The 22633-nt window shown below is 41.5% G+C and overlaps 1 protein-coding gene across 1 annotated transcript in view; it reads left to right on the top strand.

Moving 5' to 3' along the window:
- Positions 1-22633, top strand: part of TRIP11 (thyroid hormone receptor interactor 11) — a 1664886-nt gene that overhangs the window by 1037344 nt on the left and 604909 nt on the right. Inside the window, exon 12 of the mRNA XM_044073627.1 lies at positions 6225-6365. Coding sequence (XP_043929562.1) covers positions 6225-6365 — 141 coding nt within the window. The remainder of the gene's footprint in view (positions 1-6224; positions 6366-22633) is intronic.

Genomic DNA, 22633 nt, shown 5'->3' with positions numbered 1-22633 from the left:
GGAATCGTGCTGTTTAACCTGTCTGGAGGTGTGTTTGTCTTTGAGTAGTGATACACCACCTCCTTTAGTTTTCATGCCTTCAGTTTGTGGTTTGAACGTGTGGAATGAGGTGTAGCCTGATATGGTTGGGGTGCTCTTCACAGCATTGAACCAGGTCTTCGTGACTGTGCAAATGTCTGTCTTCCAAGGTGAGGACTGCTTCCAGTGAGTGCAATTTCATGTTGAGACTCCTAGCGTTTAGCAGCATAACCATGAGGTTGTTTGGAGTTTTTACATTGGGAATTTTGTCCTTGAGACACTGCCTAAAAAAGGCACTATGAGGGTGGCAAGAGCCTTAGCCAGTAGCTGAAATCCCAGTGGTGGCAGATGAAGACCATCTCTGGCAAAGCATCAAGGTCTGTCAGTCATGTTGTCCCAGGTTGACTGATACTGTATCCTGTTAGAATGACACCAGAAACTAAACCAGTTATTGAAGTCAATAATTTTCTGTTTGTGTTGAGGCATCATCCTAGGTGAAGGTAAAATGCTGCTTAAGGCTAGGGGCATACCAGCCTGAGACCTAGTCCAGGAGCTCAGTCATGTCTCTCTTCATGTAGTCCAGAGAAGTATGTTTTAGGTTATTCACACCAACATGGACTATAACGGAGTCATAACAGTACCTGTTGTTCAGAGACGTGAGTGCATGTGTGATGTGGCGGATCCTGGCACCTGATGGAAAGTGACCATGACCTTCCCCTTATCCAGCCTGGTGAGAGGGACATGTGTGTGTCTCATGATGGAATCACCTATGACTAGTATGTATAGTTTTGTGTTTAGCCTTAAGGGCTTGACAGGTGAGACACTGGTTTGTGAGCTGTTGTGTATTATCTTCTGCAGAGGAAGTATTTATGTGTAGTGTGCTTGTGTTTTTGTTTGGGAGGTATATGGTGTTTATGTATGCTTGTGGTGAGGACCTCTGCATGTGTAGGGATGTGTGATGTGGGTTTGGGTGGAGTAGGAGGTGAGGTGTGTATGCTGACAAAACCCATTTGTTGTCATATGTACTGACTGATGTGTGAGAGAGCATGGATTCAAGGTTCTTAATATGGTTACATTTCTCACATGTTGAGTTTGTGTGAACTAGGAGTAGAGAGTTGTCTGTGAATATGAGGCAGTTACTACACTGACTCAGGATGCCCATGTCGACCAAACTGGCTGGAGAAACTGTGGGAAATTGTATGTCCATAGTGTTGGGTAAATTTATATGGTCAAGAAGAGAGGTTGCACTTAGGAATGACTAGTGGGTGAGAAGTGTGTTAGTACTTCTGAGGCTAGGCTTATTGTTGTACCTGACAGTAGAGCAGGTACGTAAAAAAACCTCTGGAGGACCACAAGCAAGGTGCTAAGGGAAAATTTTAATATGCAAAACGTTTCTGACTATAACCATCAACGGTAACTGCCTCTACATGGCAGTGCACAATAATGGGCTACACTCAAGCAAGCACAGACGCAGGGCTTAAATAAAACAAGAAATAACCCTTTTAACTCAAACTAGACAATAAGGACGCACTCTCAGAGCTCTAGTCCACTCCCACAAGGGTGCAGAAGAGCCTTCTCTAATGAAGATGACTTGAACTTGATGCTCAGAAATTACAGAATAGACCCAGAAACAGCAAACTTGGAACTGGGCTATGCTACAGCCAAATTAGTACAATATACAGTAAAATGTGGCAAAAACAGTTCCGACAGTTCAAACAGTATAGAATGCAAATACAAATTAATGGTGCAATATAAGAGCAAAAAGGGGCACATACAGTTAGTTGGAAGCAACGGATGTCTCGGATCTTTTAGTATCGCAGTGAAAAGATGATTTTAGTGCTCGGGTGAAACAAAACTGTCTGTATTCAGTAAGACTGAAGCTCGCTTATGCTAAAAAGTGCAGATCTATTAGAAATTCAAAGTGCATAAAATCACTGTCACAAGAGCAAAAAAAAAACTATAGGTAAAGCAGCAATTGAATAGAATACTGTTCTCAATTTAATCAGGCTACTAACGAGCAGTAATAAATGCGCCAGAATACATGCAGTTGAACACTTTTAAGAACAAGCAGGAAAAGCAAAATAAAGTAGAAAAAGACACAGTATAAATACTCTAAGATAAAGCAAAAGCAGCTGCAAGTAGAAAGGGAGGAAACGGAAGATAATTCAAGGTTAAGAAGCTAAGGGGGTGGTCCTTCCCAAATTATCTCACTGTACTCAGAATGAGCTAGTTTGATGGGGCTGGGAGGAGTGTTCACTATCAAGTTTATAGTAAGAGGTGGGCAACACAAAATCCACCAAGTTATAAGAACACAACACTAGCGTGAGTGGGTGGGAAAAATAAAGTAGAGCCACCAGAGGTCAGAACAGAAGTGTTCAGGTCACTAAGCCAGAGAAATGTTCAACACACAAACTTTTCAACACTTAGCACAGAATTATTATGTCACTGAATCAGATCAAGTACAAATATTTCCAGATGGTTGCAGAAGCAGTCCAACTCCAAGGAAGCACTGGAGTAAAAGAGCTGAATCTTACAAAATGTAAAACTTAAATAGCAGCAATATGAAATACTTTTATCTTCAGGCAATTAGATGAAAACACAAGGAGCCATTAACCAAAACTTTCCACCTAAATAAAATGGACCAGTCAGAGATCAGATCAGAAGTAAATGTTCAGTCCACAAAGCCAGAGAAATGCACCACACACGCAAACTTTGCAGCACTTATCACAGAATTAAGTATCACTAAAAAAGTTAGAACAAGTGCAAAAATATAGTCGTATCAGTTTAATATTTCCAGATGGTTACAGAAGCAATCCAACTCCAAGGGAGCTGTGGAAGAAATTCAAGCTTTGTCCTGTAAACCACTATATTTGATTTTTCACAAGAGTAGGGGTTTTCTAAGAAGCAACCTCTCTTTTCTAACTAAGGTGGTTTCAGAAGTCACCATCAATCAAATGATTAACCTGCCAGTGTTCTTCCCCAAATTTGCTAATGAAGGACTTTATTTGGGAGGGACAGAGGGCAAGAGTTAAGTTGGATGAGTTGTTTCTTTCCACAGAATATGGTGGTTTAAGATAACCAGATTTGAAGGGATACTTTAGAGCTACAATGTTAGGGTCATATACATAACGCAATCAGACTATAAATCAAAGTGGGCAAAAAGTTTGTTGAAATGGGGAGGGTTCACAACATAAGGAGACAGTAGGATTTTGGATGCAGGCCCTTAAGGAGAAATGTTAACAACCATACTGAATGTTATATTTACAAAGTAGCCGAAAATATTTTGTGAACCAGCCCAACACGGGAATGGAGAAAGGAAGTTGTACCGTAAGGGATGACTGCAAGTAGGACACAGAAAATAAACAAGAAAGAACTGGAATTTATTGGAGAAAATTTGCAAAAGAATCAAGGTACTGGGAACAAGTAATTGTGGAGGGAAAAGTCATAAAGTGGGATGAGACCAAACAGAAGATTGGACTACCTTGCCTACTAGGGATTCATAACAGTGTAGGTATAGAGAAACAGAATAGGGGAGTGTTAAAAGAAAGCATGGAGAAATGGAATAGTTGAGTGTTAAAAGAAAGCATAGCGAAACAGGATAGGGTAGCATTTAAAGAAAGACCAGCTCAGGTTGAGTTTGTAGTTGTCAAGAACAGAAATCGCAGCAAAGAAAGGGATGATTAGCCAGGCATAGAAAATAATGTATAATAACTACAAGAAGTAATACAAATAAGTTTAAAAAGACCAGGACATGAGAATGGGAAAGGAAGATATCTGTACGACCCCCAAGTATGCAGCAAAATATAGAAGGTGTAAGATTTTTGCTTGGAAGTGTTTGCATTGTTGTTTTTATACATCAAGTACACTTCAGAGGTCATTTTCCACAGGTATACTACAGTTGTTGATGTGACGTGAAGGAGAGGCTTACATGGGCATATGTTTTTAGGGAATGCAACAAGCTGATTTTATAAATTCCCTGCAGGGTATTTTGCCAGATGTGTTTGGGGTGCAAATTACTTTAAGTAAGGAAGTGATTCTTTTTGAGATGGGATTTAGAAACAGAAGTACCTTTACACTGTAAGGCCTTCCTAAATTTAATGCTGTTGGCTGGCAAAAAAAAAAAGCAAAACCAACCGTAACAGAATTATTGAATGTTGTAAAAGAAATAAAAGAATTGAAGGTGGGATCTTTAGAAAAGGAAGGAATAAATTACATAGAAATAAATGGAATCTGTGGGAACAACACATGAAGAATAATGTTCAGGAGAAGGAGAGATTTCAGGGAATGAAGGATTTGAGCAGTCTGTGTAATACTACATTGAATAATGATCATTAAGGTAAAAATATCTGTATAATGCATGAAAAGTCATTATAATGTTTGTTTTCTCTCTTGTAATTGAATGTATTCTCCAAGTCTTTTGGGTTTCTAATACCATGGCTTAAGTCAAAGTAAGATTAAAGTTTGTGAAATTAATATTTCAGTCTTTGATGTTAGCCAATAGTGTTTGCAGCACTCGCAATGTGCCCAGAAATTGCTCTTACTGTTTATACAGAGTTACATGTATCGGTAGCATATCTAAATAAGACTAAGTTTTTTTTTGTTTTTGTTTGAGACCCATTGCTCCTACGACTGACTATTGGAATTGTCTGGGCATCCCTCTTCCACATTGCCCTCATTTCTGCCTGCATATTCTATGTTTGGGTCTGATGAGAGCAACAGATATGCATGCAGTCCTATGATTGCAGATCTGTGCATTTATTCAGTTTCAAGGAGGCCCATACTTTCTTAAGAAAGAACATATAGCCTTGGTATACACCGATTTTTATATATCATTTAATAAGCGTGAAGCATTTTCTTGTCCAACTGATCCAATACCATTTGGGGCCAGTCAATCCACCCCAAAACTGTAAGTTAGAACAGGAAGAGCAAATTTTTATAGTTTGGACTTTTTCCCAGGTCTGAGGGCTGTTTTCAGTATTAATTTTAATCTTCTGAAATAGTCCTTAATGAATTTTGTTCAAATTTGTTTGTGTTTTATTGTTGATCCTCCTTTTTTCAAATAATTATGCAGTCCCTCCTGCTCAGGTCCCTTTATATAACATTCCTGTCCCAGATTGATATTTTCTTGGTGCTGCAGTTTTCCTGCATTAAATGTTGCTTTTGCATGTTTATCAAGACCAAATGACATTCTTATATCATCTTTGTAAGTTTTGACCACTTGCAGTTTTGCTTTCAGCACATCTGATGAACTATACAGTTTTAAATTATCCAGAAAAAGAAGATGAGTCTTTACACGTTGTTGCTTTCTGGTAGCCAGATTGTAACCATGACCTCATCTGTCTCATTATGTGATATGTGATGTTGTTAAAGATATTTAAAAAAAAATCTTCATAAAATCTACACAGTGAATTATTTTTTTCAATTTAATAAATGTGTTTTTATTATAATCAGCAATTTGAAAATGTCCTTATTACTATCAAGCTGCCATTTTATACATGCACTACCCATTCTGTGATTTATCCTTTCCCAGTCTTCTAAAACTGCTGGAGGATAATTATTGCTGGAGGGTATCTTGAGAATGTGCACTCCTGTCAACATCCCTGGCCTGCAGTTCAGCTTTCAGCTGGGGTGCCTTCAAAAAGGAGTGTGCATGCCTTGTCTTTGTTGCATGGGCTTTCTTCAGGTGCTCCACTTTCCTCCCACATCCCACAGACTTGGTAGGCAAATTGGCAGTTTGAAATTTTCCATAAATATGTTTGTGTTGCGTGGAAGGAAGGCCTGGGAATTTACTTCCATTCCCTACTTTTCTTAGTGAATTCTGTTGACGGTGGCAGTTAAAAAGTGGAGTCACTATAGAAATTGTACACCTGGAAGGCTGGGTTGAACATGAAAGGTGTGTAATGCTTAAAGGAATATTTTACATGTGAGTAATGGTTCTCTTAAGGAAAAAAAAAGTTATTGTTTAGTGTGGTGAAGTATAGTTTTCAGTGGATGTAGGCTTCACTGTGTGCACTGCACTGCAGAATGGTGTTTTGCAGTGCATTTCACTTTTTAGTTTTACCTGTTTTTATTATAAGCTTGATACATCACTGTGTCCCAGTAATACTAGAGTAAGATTCTTCTGTTTTTTTTTTTTTTTTTTTTATTATGTTTCAGTTCAGTATGATATTTATATGCATTATCTATTTTCACAAATTACTTGAAAGGGTAAGACAGGAGAACTGAATCAGCTTCTGAACGAGGTGAAGTCCATGCAAGAGAAAGCTGTCATGTTCCAGCAGGAGAGAGACCACATGATGCTAGCGCTGAAGCAGAAACAGATGGAGGCCAGTGCATTGCAGAATGAGGTATGATCTGTGAAAATTAAGTGCAACGTTGTTTTATGTAGTATGTCCCATCTATGAACAATTACTTCCCAATAAACACAATATTTGATAAATGTGTTCTAGCCTCTTTAGAAGTCTAGCAGTGGTCAATATTTGTATAAAAAGAATTCTGTCTTGATATGTTGGTGCATTAGTTACATTTTTTTCATCAGCTGACAAGGTAGTCAGTCCATGGAACATAATCAGTTTGGCAATATCCACTGATGTGGGGCACGTCCTGCTTCTAGGAGTGCAAAACAAGTAATGTCTGGGATGAATTTACTGGTGGTACCCATCAGCTGTCAGGGTTTGCCTTAAGTAAAGTGAGGGTATCACTCTTTTTATATGTAATAGAATATTATTCCAGAGATGAGGGAAGCCTTGAGTAATAAGTCTGCACCTCGAGCCTGTCTTATTTGTTGCTGGATGTTCATGTGTTTAGTTTGAATGTTTGTAATGTTTGTTTTGTGGAAGTGTAACAGGTTAAGGATGCTTGAGTCCTTAACGGCACTGGAATGCTAGACATAAATCACCTTGCAGGAGTCTGCAAGAGACAGAGGATTTAGTGATGGGGCTTCAAGCCTGTCATGGTAGATGAGAGCCTTTAGTGCAGTAATTTTTATAGGTAGACACCGCTGGGGACTTTCTAGCTGTTGATGTGTTTGGATAGATAAGTACTAAAAGGGACATCGCATTGATCAGACCAGTTGTAGAATATAGAGTGTAGAGGAATGGTAACTTCACTTGACTTGTTGAAATACCTTTAGTTAAGTGAGCTAGATCGCACAATTTCTTAATTACTACGACTGTGTGGTGATCAAAGAATAGAACTTTTTCTACAAAGTTGCTGAGATCATTGATAACTTTGAAGTTGTATGTTGCCTATACTAAAGCTGCTGTTGAGATTTGTTTACCGAAGGTGACAGGGCTACATGTGTGTGTACATATATACATATATATTTAAAAAATGTGTAAATATATATATATATATATATATATATATAAGCACTTTATTATCTCGAAATACTGAAATCTCGAATTTCAGTATCTCAAGATGAAAATGCCGAAAGTGCAGTTGAGCGAAACTGCACTTGATTGAATTTGAAATGTCGAGTTCGTGGTTGTGGCGGCGCGGTATGTGGGATTTGCTGTGTTTGTAAGGTGTGGTGTGCTGTGGGATATGGTTTGCCTGCCGTAGTGTGGACATATGTAGAGATTTAGGTAAATGTTGTTTTTTTTATGTGTGTGTGTATGGGATCACTACTAAATCTTGAAATATTGAAATACCAAACACCCACTGTACCGAAATATTGCAATACAATGTCACTATATTGAAAATTCAAAATATCGAATTTTCAGCAAGCGACATTCAGTTCTATAATATAACCTCTAGCACAACATGAACACCACCATCCCCTAAACCTGTACTAAAACACCAAACACACACACCTACAAAACCTATACATAAGAAGGGGGGGCAAGCCCCCCTGCACACCCCATGTGATGGGCTGTGCCCTCCACACCCCCGCTACTTATATGTACTAACTTCGAGGTTGCACTACCACAAAAGACACTAATAACCTACCGCCACGCACCCCTACACTTCACACATCATCACACACACACACACACACTGCACATTCAAAACACATGCCGCCTTTAGCAGTAGCACACATACACTCACCCATGTAACCCACCTCCCAAAACTTCCCACAACACTACAAAACAAAAAACCCTGCACAAAACGCTTAATCACTATAAACTTACCTGAATCTTTGTACACCGCCACACATCGTCCGCCATATCTCACTCCCAAACCACAATGCGCTGCAAACACAAACAACATACCACCTCAACAGCACATTTGATAATTCAAGACTCTTTAAAGTGCAGTTTCTGTTAACTGCACTTTCGCGATATTAATCTTGAGATACTGAACGTCGATCTTTCCGTATTTCGAGATTAAGAAGTGATCCCATATATATATATATATATATATATATATATATGTGTATTTATTTTACATTTGTTAACCGGGATAGTCTGTCTGAGCTTTTGGGTCATTTTCAGCAGAGACCCAGGATATAATATATATATTTATATATATATATATATATATATATATATATATATATATATATATATATATATAGGGTCACTGTATAATCCTGAAATACTAAAATATCGAATTTCAATATTTTGAGACTAAAATAGCGAAAGCCCAGTTCCGCAATCCGGAAATGTCAAATCAACGGTTATGGTGGTACGTTGTGCTAAAGGATAGCTGGAGATTCAGGTAAGTGTTTATATTTTAAGGGTTTTGGGTAGGGATTTTAATGTATGTTCATGTGTTGGGAAGTTGTAGGTGTAGGTTACGGTATGTAGGTAAGAGTGTGTGTGTGTGTAAATGTTGAGAATGGTGGTGTTTGTGCGTACGTGATGTGTATGTATGTGCAAGGAAAATGTAGATTGTGTAGAGGTGGGTTTTGTGTATTTGTCTTTTTAGTGCGACCTCGGAGTTACTATGTATAAGTAGCGGGGGTGTGGGGGGCAGGTCCATGTATTTGTGTTGCTGTGTTTGTGTGTGTTTTGTTTATTATAGTGTGGGGAGGAAGGTGTGTGTGTGTTTGTGTGGTGTAGGGTGTGTTTACAATTCGCAATTTTGATTTTTCTGCTTTATAGTTTCGAGATACTGAAATTTGATATTTCTTTATTTCGAGATTATAAAGTTGAGCTATATATATATATATATATATATATATATATATATATATATATATATATAATATAATGTATGTGTGTGTGTATATATATATATATATATATATATATATATGAAAATACACACATATATGTATATGTAATAAATATGTATATACGTATATATTTAAAATAAATGTATTTTTTCTTTTGAATCTAGCTTGTCTAATTGCTCTTAAATCTCACTGATTATCTTCCCTAGATACTGGATTGTACTGGCTGAATTTTTTTTTTCTTTTACTTTGTCCCAGGTGTAGCCCCGCTTGTTCACCCTCGCAGCACTTGGGCTCACTTTTTCCCTTCCCATCCCCCATATAATTTCCTTTACACATAACCACAGGTCCCTCCCAAACATCAAACTCCTCCCCTTCCTGTTACACATGCTAACACCCATTACAAACTCTCTCCCTACCTTATAACTCCTCCCCAAACTCTCAACCAACTCACCCTATTAATGTCTTCGCCTCCTCTTCAAGCATACCCGACTTGATCATTCCTGTCATGCTTCTACCTGCACTGCTCCTCCTACACAACATAACATCACCTCACACACACTTAACCCCTATACACAAAGCCACCACCTACCCTCACCAAAGCTGCTTTTCTTACCCTCAGCAACCCATACTCATCTCTGCATCTGTCCTTCCAATGAATATACTACTCCCTAAAATAAAAACTTCTCTTTTCAACCATAGTACATCTACATATAAAACAAAATACTTTCATAACTGCCCACAAACAAAGCCTATGACTTCACAAGGTCTCTGTTCTTTTCATGTGATATACACCCAAGCCCTGGTCCTATCACTATTCCTAACACCCCACAAAATATCATCCCCAATTCTTATCAACCATCCATACCATAAAAGAAAATCTCCTTCTGTTCTATCAATACTCAAAGTATGCACAGCAGACTAAGCCAGTTTCATTCTTGGGTGTCTCTTCATACCCCAGACATTATCTCTGTCACAGAAACATGGCTTAAATCTCAAAACCACGATAAAGACATTCTTCCTTCAGGTTATAATATACTTTACCAAGATCACTTAAAGAAAAAAGGTGGAGGTGTTGCTTTAGTTTACTCTAACTACCTCACTCTGTCCCTTCCTAAAGAACCAATTCCCTCCTTTACACCTTCTGAAATACTAATAGCAAACCTCAAATCCAATGACTTTACTACCATCACAGTAGTAACCATATTAAACATTAATTGGCATAACCTTAATAATCCAAACCCTCCACAACACATAAACCTCCATGGATGTTTACAACTAGTCTCCAAACCTACCTGTACTAATAACTTTCATTCTTCAAGATCCTTGATAGGTTGGATATTTGTTTCTAACCCCAGCAAATACAAACTACCCTGAAACTCTACCTGAAGCCCTGAGCGACCACTCACCTATAAAAGTGCTATGATAGATCACCCACTTCCCCAAACCACACTGGCTTATCACCTGCCGCATACTTTCAACTTTTAACCCCAACACTTTTAAAACCCTCCTCTCTACAATTAATTGGAATTTCCTTACTCGGTTCCCACTCAACAAAGCAGTAAATGCCTTCAACTCAACTTTCCTAAATATTTTAAATTCTCAAGCCCCACTGAGAAAAGTTTTATTAAAGGCAAACATTTTACCCTGGTTAACTAAAACCATCCTTACCCTTATGAAATCCAGAGATAGGGCATGGAAAACATGGGTACAAACCAAACTTCCAGCTAACCTCCTAAAGTATAAAGAACTTAGAAATCAGACAAAAAAACTTGTCAACAAAGACAAAAAAGGCTTTTATTATAATCCCCCAAAAACATTAAAATCTGATCCAAAAAAATTCTGGAATGCTATAAACCAATTACTGCAGCCAAGTAACCCAACTTCACCATACCCATGTCTTGACAAGTCACCTGAAGAAACTGCCAATACCTTCAACACCTACTTTATCAAATCCATTTCCAAACTATTTAACCCTAAACTCTCAAACAACAACACTTCAAACCTCCCTATACATCTCTCAATCACTATCTCAGTAAACTCCTCTCTCAAACCTGTCTCCACTGACTATATCAGAACTCTACTGTCAAAGCTCAAACCATGCTCTGTATCAGCAGACAATATTCCTTCTTACTTCTATCCGGATTGCTGCACACTCCTTTGCTATGCCAGTATCTATACTAATCAATCGCTCTATCTCCTAGTCTAAAGTTCCTTCTATCTGGAAACAGTTTTACACGCTTCCTATTCCTAAAGAAGGTAACTTCACAGAAGTATCTAATTTCACATCTATCACTGTCGTCTCCCCTCTCTCCATAATCCTTGAGAAATGTGTACACAAACAAGATGTTCGTCGTGTTTCACTGTTGCAGTCATCACATTTGGGTTATCTGCTTGCAGTAGCCCTTAGTCAGCCAGATTATCAAAGTCTTAGGTCCTGCGTTGGTTGCTGTCTCATCTTCCATGATGTCAGGTAGTCAGGGGTATAAAGCATGCAGCCGATGCTATTACATCAGTCTTTCTTGCTGTATGGTGCCCAAAGCAGAAGCAGTTTGCAAGTGCAAGTCAGCAGACTCCTGAAATTTTCGTTTTCATGTTTTAGAACCAAAGTCTTCAACTAAAAGCTAAGTACCCCATTGGGGAAACTTTTTCCTTGCTCTAAACCAATGTCAGTAAAAGTAAGCAATTGCATTACTTGTGGAAAGCAAATACCTCATAAAGGTTTTCATTCATACTGTATTCCTTGCCAAGGCCCTGACCACGGCGTACCTCGCTGTCGGTTTTGTGCCTTATTTAAACCACAAACTAACCCTCGTCAGTATATTTACACTGCTAAATATTTTGGTGCTTGGTTCAATTATCCTGATATGTCTTCGGTAAGCCATCCGACTACTGACATTCCGAAAAAAAGCAAAGATAAAGACAGAGACAGGCCGCCTAGGTCCAGATCTGCCGACGACGCTTCTCCTAAGCCAGTCGCCATTTCGCCGGTACTCAGGCGCTTTCGCAGCGCCTGATACCCTCTACTTCAGATTTGCAGGCCTCTACTAAGACCCATTCGGAGTCCGGTGTGCCGCGAGATACTTCAACTGTGGAACCTGCGGATGTCTCTACCTTGGATGGGTCCGGAGCCGCTGTGCAGGCACCAGCTTCTGAGGGGTGTATTCAGGCCTACTGACTTGCGTATTTAACCAACACCATCTTCTTCTTCAAGGCCTAAACCTCGAACTATGCCTAGAAAACTGATGCCCAGACCGCATGGTCAGGCTTGTATGCCTAAAAAATAAATGAGAAGAATGGCTGAAGACCTTATTACTTTAATCAGGCGAAGCCTGCCTTCCCCCTCTAAGAGACCTAGAACTGAGTTTGCGTATGATACTTCTGACCAGGATTCTGAATTTTCTGATGTTCATCGTGTTACACTGCTGCAGTCATCACACTTGGGTTATCCTGCCGTCAGGTGGTCCCACAGTTTGCCAGAGTTCCAAAGTCTTGGTCCAGCGTCTGTTGCTATCACTTCTTCCCTGACATCAGTGCGCCAGGGGTATATAAGAGGCATCCAATGCTATTTTCTTCAGTCTTTCTTGCTGCGCGGTGCCCGAAGCAGAAGCAGTTCGCAAGTGCCAGTCGGCCGACTCCTGAGATTTTCAAATCAAATTTCAGACCGAAGTCTTCAATAAAGCTAAGTACCCCATTGGGGGACCTTTTCTTGCCTCAGTCCGATGTCAGAAAAAGTTAATTCCATTTCTTGTGGGAAGCAAAAACCTCATAAGGACTTTCATTCTTATTGTATTCCTTGCCTAGGCCCAGACCACGACGTCACAGGTTGTCGGTTTTGTGCTAGGTTTAACAAACAAACTATTAAACGTCGGTTTGATTTCGCCCGACATTATTTTGGTAGGAAATTTAATTATACTATGTCGTCGGAGCAACCGATGACCGGAATGCATAAAAAACGCAAAGATAAAGACAGGCAGCCGAGACCCAAACCAGACTCCAAGGCCTCTGCTAGGCCAGTCGCCGGTTCTCCGGTTTTCAGTGAGACACCTATGCAGACCCTGACGACTGTTGATTTAGAACCCCAGACAGCATCCGATTCCCAAGCGGAGATTGCTAGGCCTCCACAACCTTTACCTTTAGGCCCTTCCGACTCCATGGCTGAAGGAGATTCCGGTGCAGTTGAAACGCCTTCAGTTGCAGAAGGTGTCTTCAGTCCGACTACACTCACTATTAAATCCTATGCAAAGCTGAAAACCCCTTTAAAAACAAAGAAGACTGTACAGCAGTCTCCAGTACAAGGCCCCATGCCTAAGAAACAGATGCTTAAGATGGCTGAAGATTTAATTATCCTAATCAGGGGTTCCCATCCCCCTCCTGATACAAGGCCAAGACAGGAGGAGGACTACGCTTCCTCTGACCAGGTTTCAGTTTCCTCAGATTCTTCTGAGGAACAGGAATTTTCTTTTCCCCCTTATGAAGACTCTGATGCTGAAGAGTCTATTCCTTCAGCATCTCCCCCAGAAGACTACTCTTTTGGGGAAACTTTACATACCATGAGGGAACATTTCCACTGGGAAGGCCAGGATTACTCTGATTTTAAGAAAAGGCTCCGAGAGTTCCTTTTACTACCCCAGCTCAGACCACTTGCAATTCCACCAGTGTTAGACATTGTGGATGATGTTTATTCAGAATTTAGCCTTAACCCAGTTTCACTACCTCCTGCACCAGCCATACCAGACAGATACTACAGAGTCCCTGACTCACACAAATTCCTGTATAAAAGCCCTGTTGCTGACCCAGAAACCATTTCCCAGGGTCCCAAAAGGGTTAAGGCCTCTATTGCTAAAAATCCTGTAGCCTCTGAAAGGGATTCTAGAGCACTAAAACGATGGGGAAATTAAGTATATACCTCAGCTACTCTAGCTATGAGGGCCTTAAATTGCCAGTTTCACATGCTGAAATATCAACAATATTTGATGTCTCAATTAAAACAACAAATGATCACACATACAGAACAGCCTGATTACAAGGTAATGCAAGATTTGTTGCATGCAGCTGAATAAGTGGGAAAACATACTTTGCCATGTGGGTTTGATTCATTGGAAGCTTCTTGTAGAGCAGCAGTGACAGGGTCTGTCATACGTAGGCATGCTTGGTTAAAAGAACAAACTTTACCTGGACATGTTAAAGCAAAGTTATTGGAGGCACCAACACCAACTTGGGATCTCAACTTTGTTTTGGAAAAACTTACACTACCTCCCTTTGAACCAGCTTTTACAGCTGATCTACAGTTTCTGTCATGGAAAACTGCCCTGCTGCTAGCAATAACTTCAGCACGAAGAGTCTCAGAGCTACAGGCCCTAATGGCAGTGGAGCCTTTCATCATTTTTCATCAAGACAGAGTCGCTTTACGAACTAACCCTTCCTTTATGCCAAAGGTGGTATCCAGTGTGGCCCTAAACCAAACCATTCATTTGCCCACCTTTTATCCAAACCCCCAGAACAAAGGGGAAAGGCTCCTACACTCTTTGGACATTCACAGACAATTACGTTACTACTTGGATAAAACTAAGGCTTTCAGAAAATCTGACCAGCTCTTTGTATCCTATGCTGCAGGATCACAAGGAAGGGCTATCTCAAAACAGACCATTTCAAAATGGATAGGACATTGTATCTGTTTCTGCTACACACACCATGGGAAACCTGTACCTGGTAACATTAGGCTTCATTCCACCAGGGCTACAGCAAAATCAACAGCCTTCCTCAGAGGGGTACCAACCAAGGATATTTTGGAGGCTGCAGCTGGGAGTTCAGTGCACACCTTCACCAAGCACTATCACTTACCACTATACTCTAAAACCAGAGCTGGCTTTGCCACTGCAGTTCTGCAGGGCCTACTAGCCTATCCAAACCCTGTTTAGTTCCACCACCCATCCTTAGCTTTGGGATTCAACCCAAGTGTGATGACTGCAGCAGTGTAACACGGTGAACATAGTACAGTTTTGTACCTACCATAAATGTAGATGTTCGAGTGTTCACACTGCTGCAGTCCAGGTTACCCTCCCTCCATCCCCTCTGACCTAGCTGAACTTTTCTATACCTTTTCTATCCTCTACAACCTTTGTGGTGTATTTGCTTGTAACTGAAGGTATTCCTTTTATTCCTTTTACATGTTTTATTAGCAATATGTATTGCCTACCTACTTGGGGGCGCCTGACATCTGGGGCAAGAAAAACTGAAGAAAATGGCGTCGGATGCCTCTCCATACCCCTGGCGCACTGACGTCAGGGAAGAAACGACTGCAACCGACGCCGGATCAAGACTTTGGAACTCTGGCCGACTGCGGGACCACCTGACGGCAGGATCACCCAAGTGTGATGACTGCAGTAGTGTGAACACTCGAACATCTACATTTATGATAGGTACAAAACTGTACTTTTCCTCTGATCACCAGGATCTACCCTTATCTACCTATGAGGATTCTGATGCTGAGGACTCCATTCCCTCTGCTTCCCCCCCAGAGGATTTCTCTTTTGGTGAAACCTTGCATACTCTCAGGGAGCATTTTTGTTGGGAAAGTCAGGATTTCTCTTATTCTAAAAAGAGGCTTGGGGATTTCGTACTCCTGCCCCAGCACAGGCCTTTAGCCATACCTCCTGTACTAGACATTGTTGATGCTTTTTTTTGAATCGGGCTTGGCCCCTGACTCTTTACCTCCTGCTCCCAGAAAATCTGATAGATATTACAGGGTCCCTGATTCTCACAAGTTCCTTTTTAAAAGTCCTACTGCGGATCCTGAGACCATTTCACAGGGGACCCAAGGGCATTAAAGCTACTACTGCCAAAAATCCTACCCCCTCTGATAGGGACTCCAGGGCGCTGGATAGATGGGGTAAGAAGGTATACACTTCTGCAACTTTGGCCATTAGGGCCTTAAACTGCCAGTTTCAGATGTTAAAGTATCAGCAGGATATTATTGGATTGCTTAAACAGAAAATTATGTTGATTCCTGATTGTGCTGAAAATAAGGATTTACAGGATTTACTGCATTCAGCTGAACAAGTTGGAAAACATACTTTGCAATGTGGTTTTGATTCACTATAGGCATCTTGCAGGGCTGCTGTAACTGGGTCTGTACTTAGAAGGCATGCTTGGCTTAAGGAGCAGTCCTTGCCAGATCATGTTAAAGCGAAATTACTGGATGCTCCCTTATACCAGGACTGCCTGTTTGGCAACAATGCAGAAGTAGTTCTTAAAAAGATGCAGGAAAAAGCTAAATCTATGCAAACTGTTAGATTTTTGTACAAGTACAACCTCCAAGGTTTAGCAGGCATTGGCCTTCCAAAAATTGGTTCTTTCCTGCCTCTTCCAGACCTTCTCAGTCCAAACCCAGATCCAGCAGAGCTCCCAGGCTTCAGTCCCAGGGTATGCACAGGAGTAAGCAGTGGGGGGGGGGGGTCTCCACTTACAAGTCTGGGAGTAATCAAACTCCCTCCTATGGTAAACAGTCTCAATGACTTATTTTTAAAACTTCCAAGCACTTCTCAACTGACTGCCCCTTTGGGGGGAAAGATTGCTCTTCATGCAAATAACTGGGAACTCATTACCCAGGACAAATGGGTTTTAAATATAGAGTCCCAGGAATTCAGATTTCACTTCCACACATTACCAACACCAAGAAGGGTAGCCAGATCTACCCCCAAATCAGTGGGCAGAGGCCCAAAAGCAAGTACTCTCTCTCTTACGTATGGGGGCTATTCAGTTGGTACCAGAAGGGACAAGGTTTTTACTAGAAACTTTTTCTGGTGCCCAGAAAAAACAATTCATGGCGTCCTATCTTGGACCTGTCTATTCTAAACACCTTCTTGGTGATTCCAAAGTTCAAGATGCTGACTCTTCACCAGTTGCTCCCTATGCTAGGCAAAGATGCCTTTTTGGCAACACTAGATTTAAAGGAAGCATACCTGCACATCCCAATCAGGGAATCTTGCAGAATATACCTACGCTTCAAAGCAGGCTCCATACACTATCAGTTCTCTGCACTACCCTTTGGCTTATCTACTGCGCCCAGGGTATTCACAAAGTGCCTAGCTCCAGTCATTTCATTTTGCAGGCAAATAATTATTCAAATATACCCATACCTGGATGATTGTCTAATTCAGGCAGAAAGCCAGGACATTCTTTTGAATCATCTGGCCTTTGTAGAAAGGGTGCTAACTTGTCTGGGGTACACCATAAATGAAAAGAAATCACACCTGGTACCCTGTCAACAAATTTAACAGCAAGCTTGAATACAACTTCCCAGATGGCATACCTTACGCCACAGAAACATATTCATTTGACAGCCTCCTTCAAACAATTGGCCACCAAAACCCTGCAATATCTGCAAGACAAATACTTCAAGCCTTGGGGTTCATGGCCTCCTGCATTCTTTTAATTCCACATGCAAGACTGCATATGAGGAAACTTCAGTGGTATCTGAAAAGCCTGTGGTGTCAACATTCTCAGGATCTAGAAGTAATGAGTTCTGTCATACCTTGCCTACGCCTAGAGTTCCTTTGGTGGTCAGAGGCCTGCCACCAAAACAAGGGACTACCATTTACACTACCCCCTGCCGCCCAAACTCTAAAAACAGATGCATTAGACTATGCATGGGGGGCTCACCTGGCAGGGAAGTGCATTCAGGGCAAATGGAACCCAAGTCAAATGCACCTGCACATCAATCAAAAAGAAATGTTAGCTGTACAGAATGCTCTGACAGCCTTCAAGGGACCACATTCTTCCAGGACAATTAATGGTAAAGACGGACAACACCGCTGTTATGTGGTACATAAACAAGCAGGGGGGCACTCATTATTACCCCCTCTGCAGACTAGCCATGGCATTGTGGAACACAGCCCTGAGCTACCAAGTGAATCTACAATCTCAATTCCTGCCAGGAAAACTAAACACAATGGCAGACGAATTAAGCAGAAACCTCATGGACCCACACGAGTGGAAACTAGAACCAAGGATTTTTAACTTGTTGACAAGCAAATGGGGGAGCCCAGATATAGACCTTTTTGCCTCCCCCCAGAACTATCAATTGGACAAATTTTGCACAAGGACTCCCCACAAACAAGCCTGGAACGTGGATGCTCTGTCCTTCAGCTGGAAATAACACTCAGTTTATGCCTTTCCTCCTCTGCCTCTGCTCCCCAAAGGACTACTAAAGATCAAGCAAGACAAACCAAGGACGATTTTGATTGCACCAGACAGGCCAAGCCAACACTGGTACCCCCATTTGCACAGTGTGTGTCACTGTTGGCCCCATGGCACCTGCCCTCAGACTCCTACATTACTGTCTCAGCAGGAGAACTAGATTCTTCACCCTCAGCTTTAAACACTGAACCTAGCAACTTGGCTAATTACCTAATCTCTCCTTTACCTTCCCTCAGTAAACCAGTGATGGATATCATTTTAGAGGCAAGGAGGCCTAGTACTAGAAACTCTTATGCTGAAAAATGGAAAATGTTCTGTGCCTGGAAACAGTCTCAAGGGATAAGCACAGCAGTGCCCAATTTACCTCAGATTTTACAATACTGAACTGAGATGCTTCACAAGGGCCTGCCTTTCTCCTCCATCAAAATTTACGCCTCAGCCATTTCAGCTCATTATAACACAGAACCTCCCCTCTTCCCTCATCCACTGCTCAAGCAGTTCCTCGGAGATGCCAAAAATTTACGACCACCCAGGAGAGCACCAACTCCAGCCTGGGACCTTAACTTTGTATTGGAAAAACTCACTCTTCCTCCTTTCTAGCCAACTGCTACTGCAGACTTAAAATTCCTTTCTTGGAAACCAGCTTTCCTTTTGGCAATCACTTCAGCAAGAAGGGTATCTGAGTTACAGGCCCTTATGGCAGTGGAGCCTTTCATCATCTTTTATGCGGACAGGGTGTCCCTCAGGACCAATCCCTCCTTCATGCCCAAGGTGGTATCCACTGTGGCCCTTAATCAGTCCATTCATTTGCCAAGCTTTTTTCCTAATCCACAGAACAAAGGGGAATGGATACTGCACTCCTTAGATGTGCACAGACAAATTAGATTCTACTTGGACAGGACTAAACCTCAAAGGAAATCTGAACAGCTGCTGGTTGCATTTGCTGCAGGGGCAGAGGGGAACGCTATTTCAAAGCAAACCATCTCCAAATGGATAGGCCATTGCATTTATTTCTGCTACAAGCACCATGGAAAACCTATCCCACAGGGAATCTGACCCCACTCCACCAGGGCTGCATCTACCTCTACAGCCTTTCTCAGAGGTGTCCCTACCAGGGACATCCTAGAAGCTGCTACCTGGAGTTCTGTACATACTTTCACCAAGCATTACTATCTGCCAATTTTCTCTAAATTCAGAGCTGGCTTTGCCACTGCAGTCTTGCAGTGCCTTATACCTGGTCCTAATGCTATCTAAATTCTTCCTCCCATCCTTCGCTTTGGGAATCTACCCAGATGTGATGACTGCGACAGTGAAACACGAAGAACATAGTACAGTTGTATACACTTACCATAAATGTAGATGTTCTAGTGTATTCACTGTTGCAGTCCTGGTTACCCTCCCTCCAGCCCCCTGATTTCTTTTGGCTATACCTCTACTCTCCTTTACTATACTTAAAAAGCTTTTTGGTGTATTTGCATTTTTGTTGGAGGTATAACCTTGTGTACATGTGTGTGTGTGTAGATATATATATATATATATATATATATATATATATATATATATATATATATATATATTTGCTTACCATTAGGGGGCACCTGACATCTGGAGCAAGAAAAACTGATGTAATGGCATCGGCTGCATGCTTTATACCCCTGACTACCTGACATCACGGAAGATGAGACAGCAACTGACGCAGGACCCAAGACTTTTATAATCTGGCCGACTGAGGGCTACTGCAAGCAGATAACCCAAATGTCATGACTGCAACAGTGAATACACTCAAACATCTACATTTATGGTAAGTGTACACAACTGTACTTTATGCATTATCTCTTACAAGAAAAACTTCTCACTCCAACACAGCACAGCATGGCTTCCATCCCAAGCATAGTACAACTTCAGCTCTACTATCATTTCTTACCACCTTAGCCCTGGCTAAAGATGATCACAAACACGTATCCTGTCAATTCCTTGACCTTTCTAAGGTTTTTGACATGGGCTCACACACACTGCTACTTAGACTTCTCCCCTGATAAAGTTGCATGGATGTTCATCGTGTTTCACTGTTGCAGTCATTACACTTGGGTTATCCTGCTGGCAGGCTACCTGCAGTTGGCCTGAATTCCAAAGTCCTGGTCCGGTGTCAGTTGCTGTCGCCTCTTCCCTGACGTCAGTGCACCAGGGGTATATAAGATGCAGCCAATGCCATTTTCTTCAGTCTTTCTTGCTGTGCGGTGCCCGAAGCAAAAGCAGTTCACAAGTGCCGATCAGCAGACTCCTGAGATTTTTGAATTCGAATTTCAGATCCGAAGTCTTCATTAAAGCTAAGTACCCCATCGGGGAAACTTTTTTCTTGCTCCAGACCGATGTCAGAAAAAGTTAACCATTGTATTTCTTGTGGGAAGCAAATACGTCATAAGGATTTTCACTCTTACTGTATTTCTTGACTAGGCCATGGCCACAACGTTGCTTGTTGTCGGTTTTGTGTTAGATTTAACCAACGCACTATTAAGCGTCTGTATGATTTTGTCTTTCATTACTTTGGCCGCAGATTCAATTATACAATGCCGGCGGAACAGCCGATGACCGGAGTCTATAAAAAACACAAGGATAAAGACAAGGACAGGCATCCGAGGTCCAAAAACGATGATGAGGCTTCCGCTAAGCTAGTCGTCGGTTCGCCGGTTCTCAGTGAGGCGCTTTTGCAGCCCCTGACACCCGCTACCTCAGATCCACAGGCCGCTTCCGACTCCCACGTGGAGCCGACTGGGCCTCTGAAAACTCAAGGTATTGGATCCTCAGAAACTATTCCCTCAGATGGGTCCGGAGCCGCTATGCAGACATTGGCTTCTGAGGGTGCTTTCAGACCTACTCAGTTATATGTAAAGCCATCTCCAGTTTCAAAGCCAAAGACTAAAGCAGCTCTAAAGACAAAGAAACAAGTACAGCATTCTCCAGGACACACTTCCATGCCTAAAAAACAGATGCTCAAAATGGCCGAAGACCTTATTACTTTGATCAGGGGTTCACATCCCCCCTCCTGATAAGAGGCCTTGGCAAGTGACAGAATATGAATCTTCAGATCAGGTTTCCATTTCCTCTGATTCCTCCTCTGATCGGGAATACTCTCTTCCTCCCTATGAGGATTCTGATGCTGAAGAATCTATTCCTTCAGCTTCTCCTCCTGAGGATTACTCTTTTGGGGAAACCCTGCATACTATGAGGGAGCACTTTCATTGGGAGAGCCAGGATTAGTCAGAATCCAAGAAAAGGCTCAGAGGTTTTCTTTTACTTCCTCAGCACAGGCCCCTTGCTATTCCTCCTTTTCTGGACATTTTAGATTATTTTTTCAGAGTCTGGCCTGTCTCCAGACACTATACCCCCTGCACCCGTTAAGCCAGACAGGTACTACAGGGTTCCAGACTCTCATAAATTTCTATATAAAAACCCTGCTGCTGACCCAGAAACTATATCTCAGGGTCCCAAAGGGGTCAAGGCTTCCACTGCAAAAAAAACCCTGTTCCCTCTGATAGGGATTCTAGAGCACTGGACAGATGGGGGAAAAAGTTTGCACTTCTGCTACCTTGGCTGTAAGGGCTTTAAATTGTCAGTTTCATATGCTTAAATATCAGCAATACTTAATGTCACTGTTAAAACAGAAAATGTCGACAAGTTCTGAATGTGCTGAAAACAAGGAACTGCAGGATTTATTGTATGCAGCTGAACAGGTGGGAAAACATACTTTGCAATGTGGTTTTGATTCTTTGGAGGCATCTTGTAGGGCCGCTGTAGGGGTTCTGTGATTAGGAGGCATGCTTGGTTAAAGGAACAGAATCTGCCTGATCATGCTAAAGCAAAATTATTAGATGCTCCATTACAGCATGATACTTTGGTGTTAAGGCAGAAGAGGTGTTGAAGAAAATGGAGGATAAAGCGAAATCTATGCAGACAGTTAAGGATTTTTTACAGGTACAGCCACCCAGATTTAGCAGAAACTGCCCTTCAAAAAATTGGTCCTTTCCATTGTCAGATAGGCCTCAAAGAGGCAGATTCAGGTGCCCTAGAGGCAGATTCCAGCCCCAAGGCTTATACAGGCCTAAACAATGGGGTGCTTCTACTTCCAAAAGCGGAGAAGACAAATCTCAACATTATAGGAAACAGTCCCAATGACTTTCCTATACCAGTACCAAGCACTTATCTTTTGGACGCTCCCTTAGGGGGAAAACTAGCACTTTTTTCAAAAACTGGCACATGATCACCCAGGACAAATGGGTCTTGAATATAGTGTCTCAG

Source organism: Protopterus annectens, chromosome 6.part0 (assembly GCF_019279795.1).
Source record: "Protopterus annectens isolate FY-2018-M chromosome 6.part0, PAN1.0, whole genome shotgun sequence".
NCBI lineage: Eukaryota > Metazoa > Chordata > Ceratodontiformes > Protopteridae > Protopterus > Protopterus annectens.
This window is presented reverse-complemented; position numbering and strand designations above follow the sequence as displayed.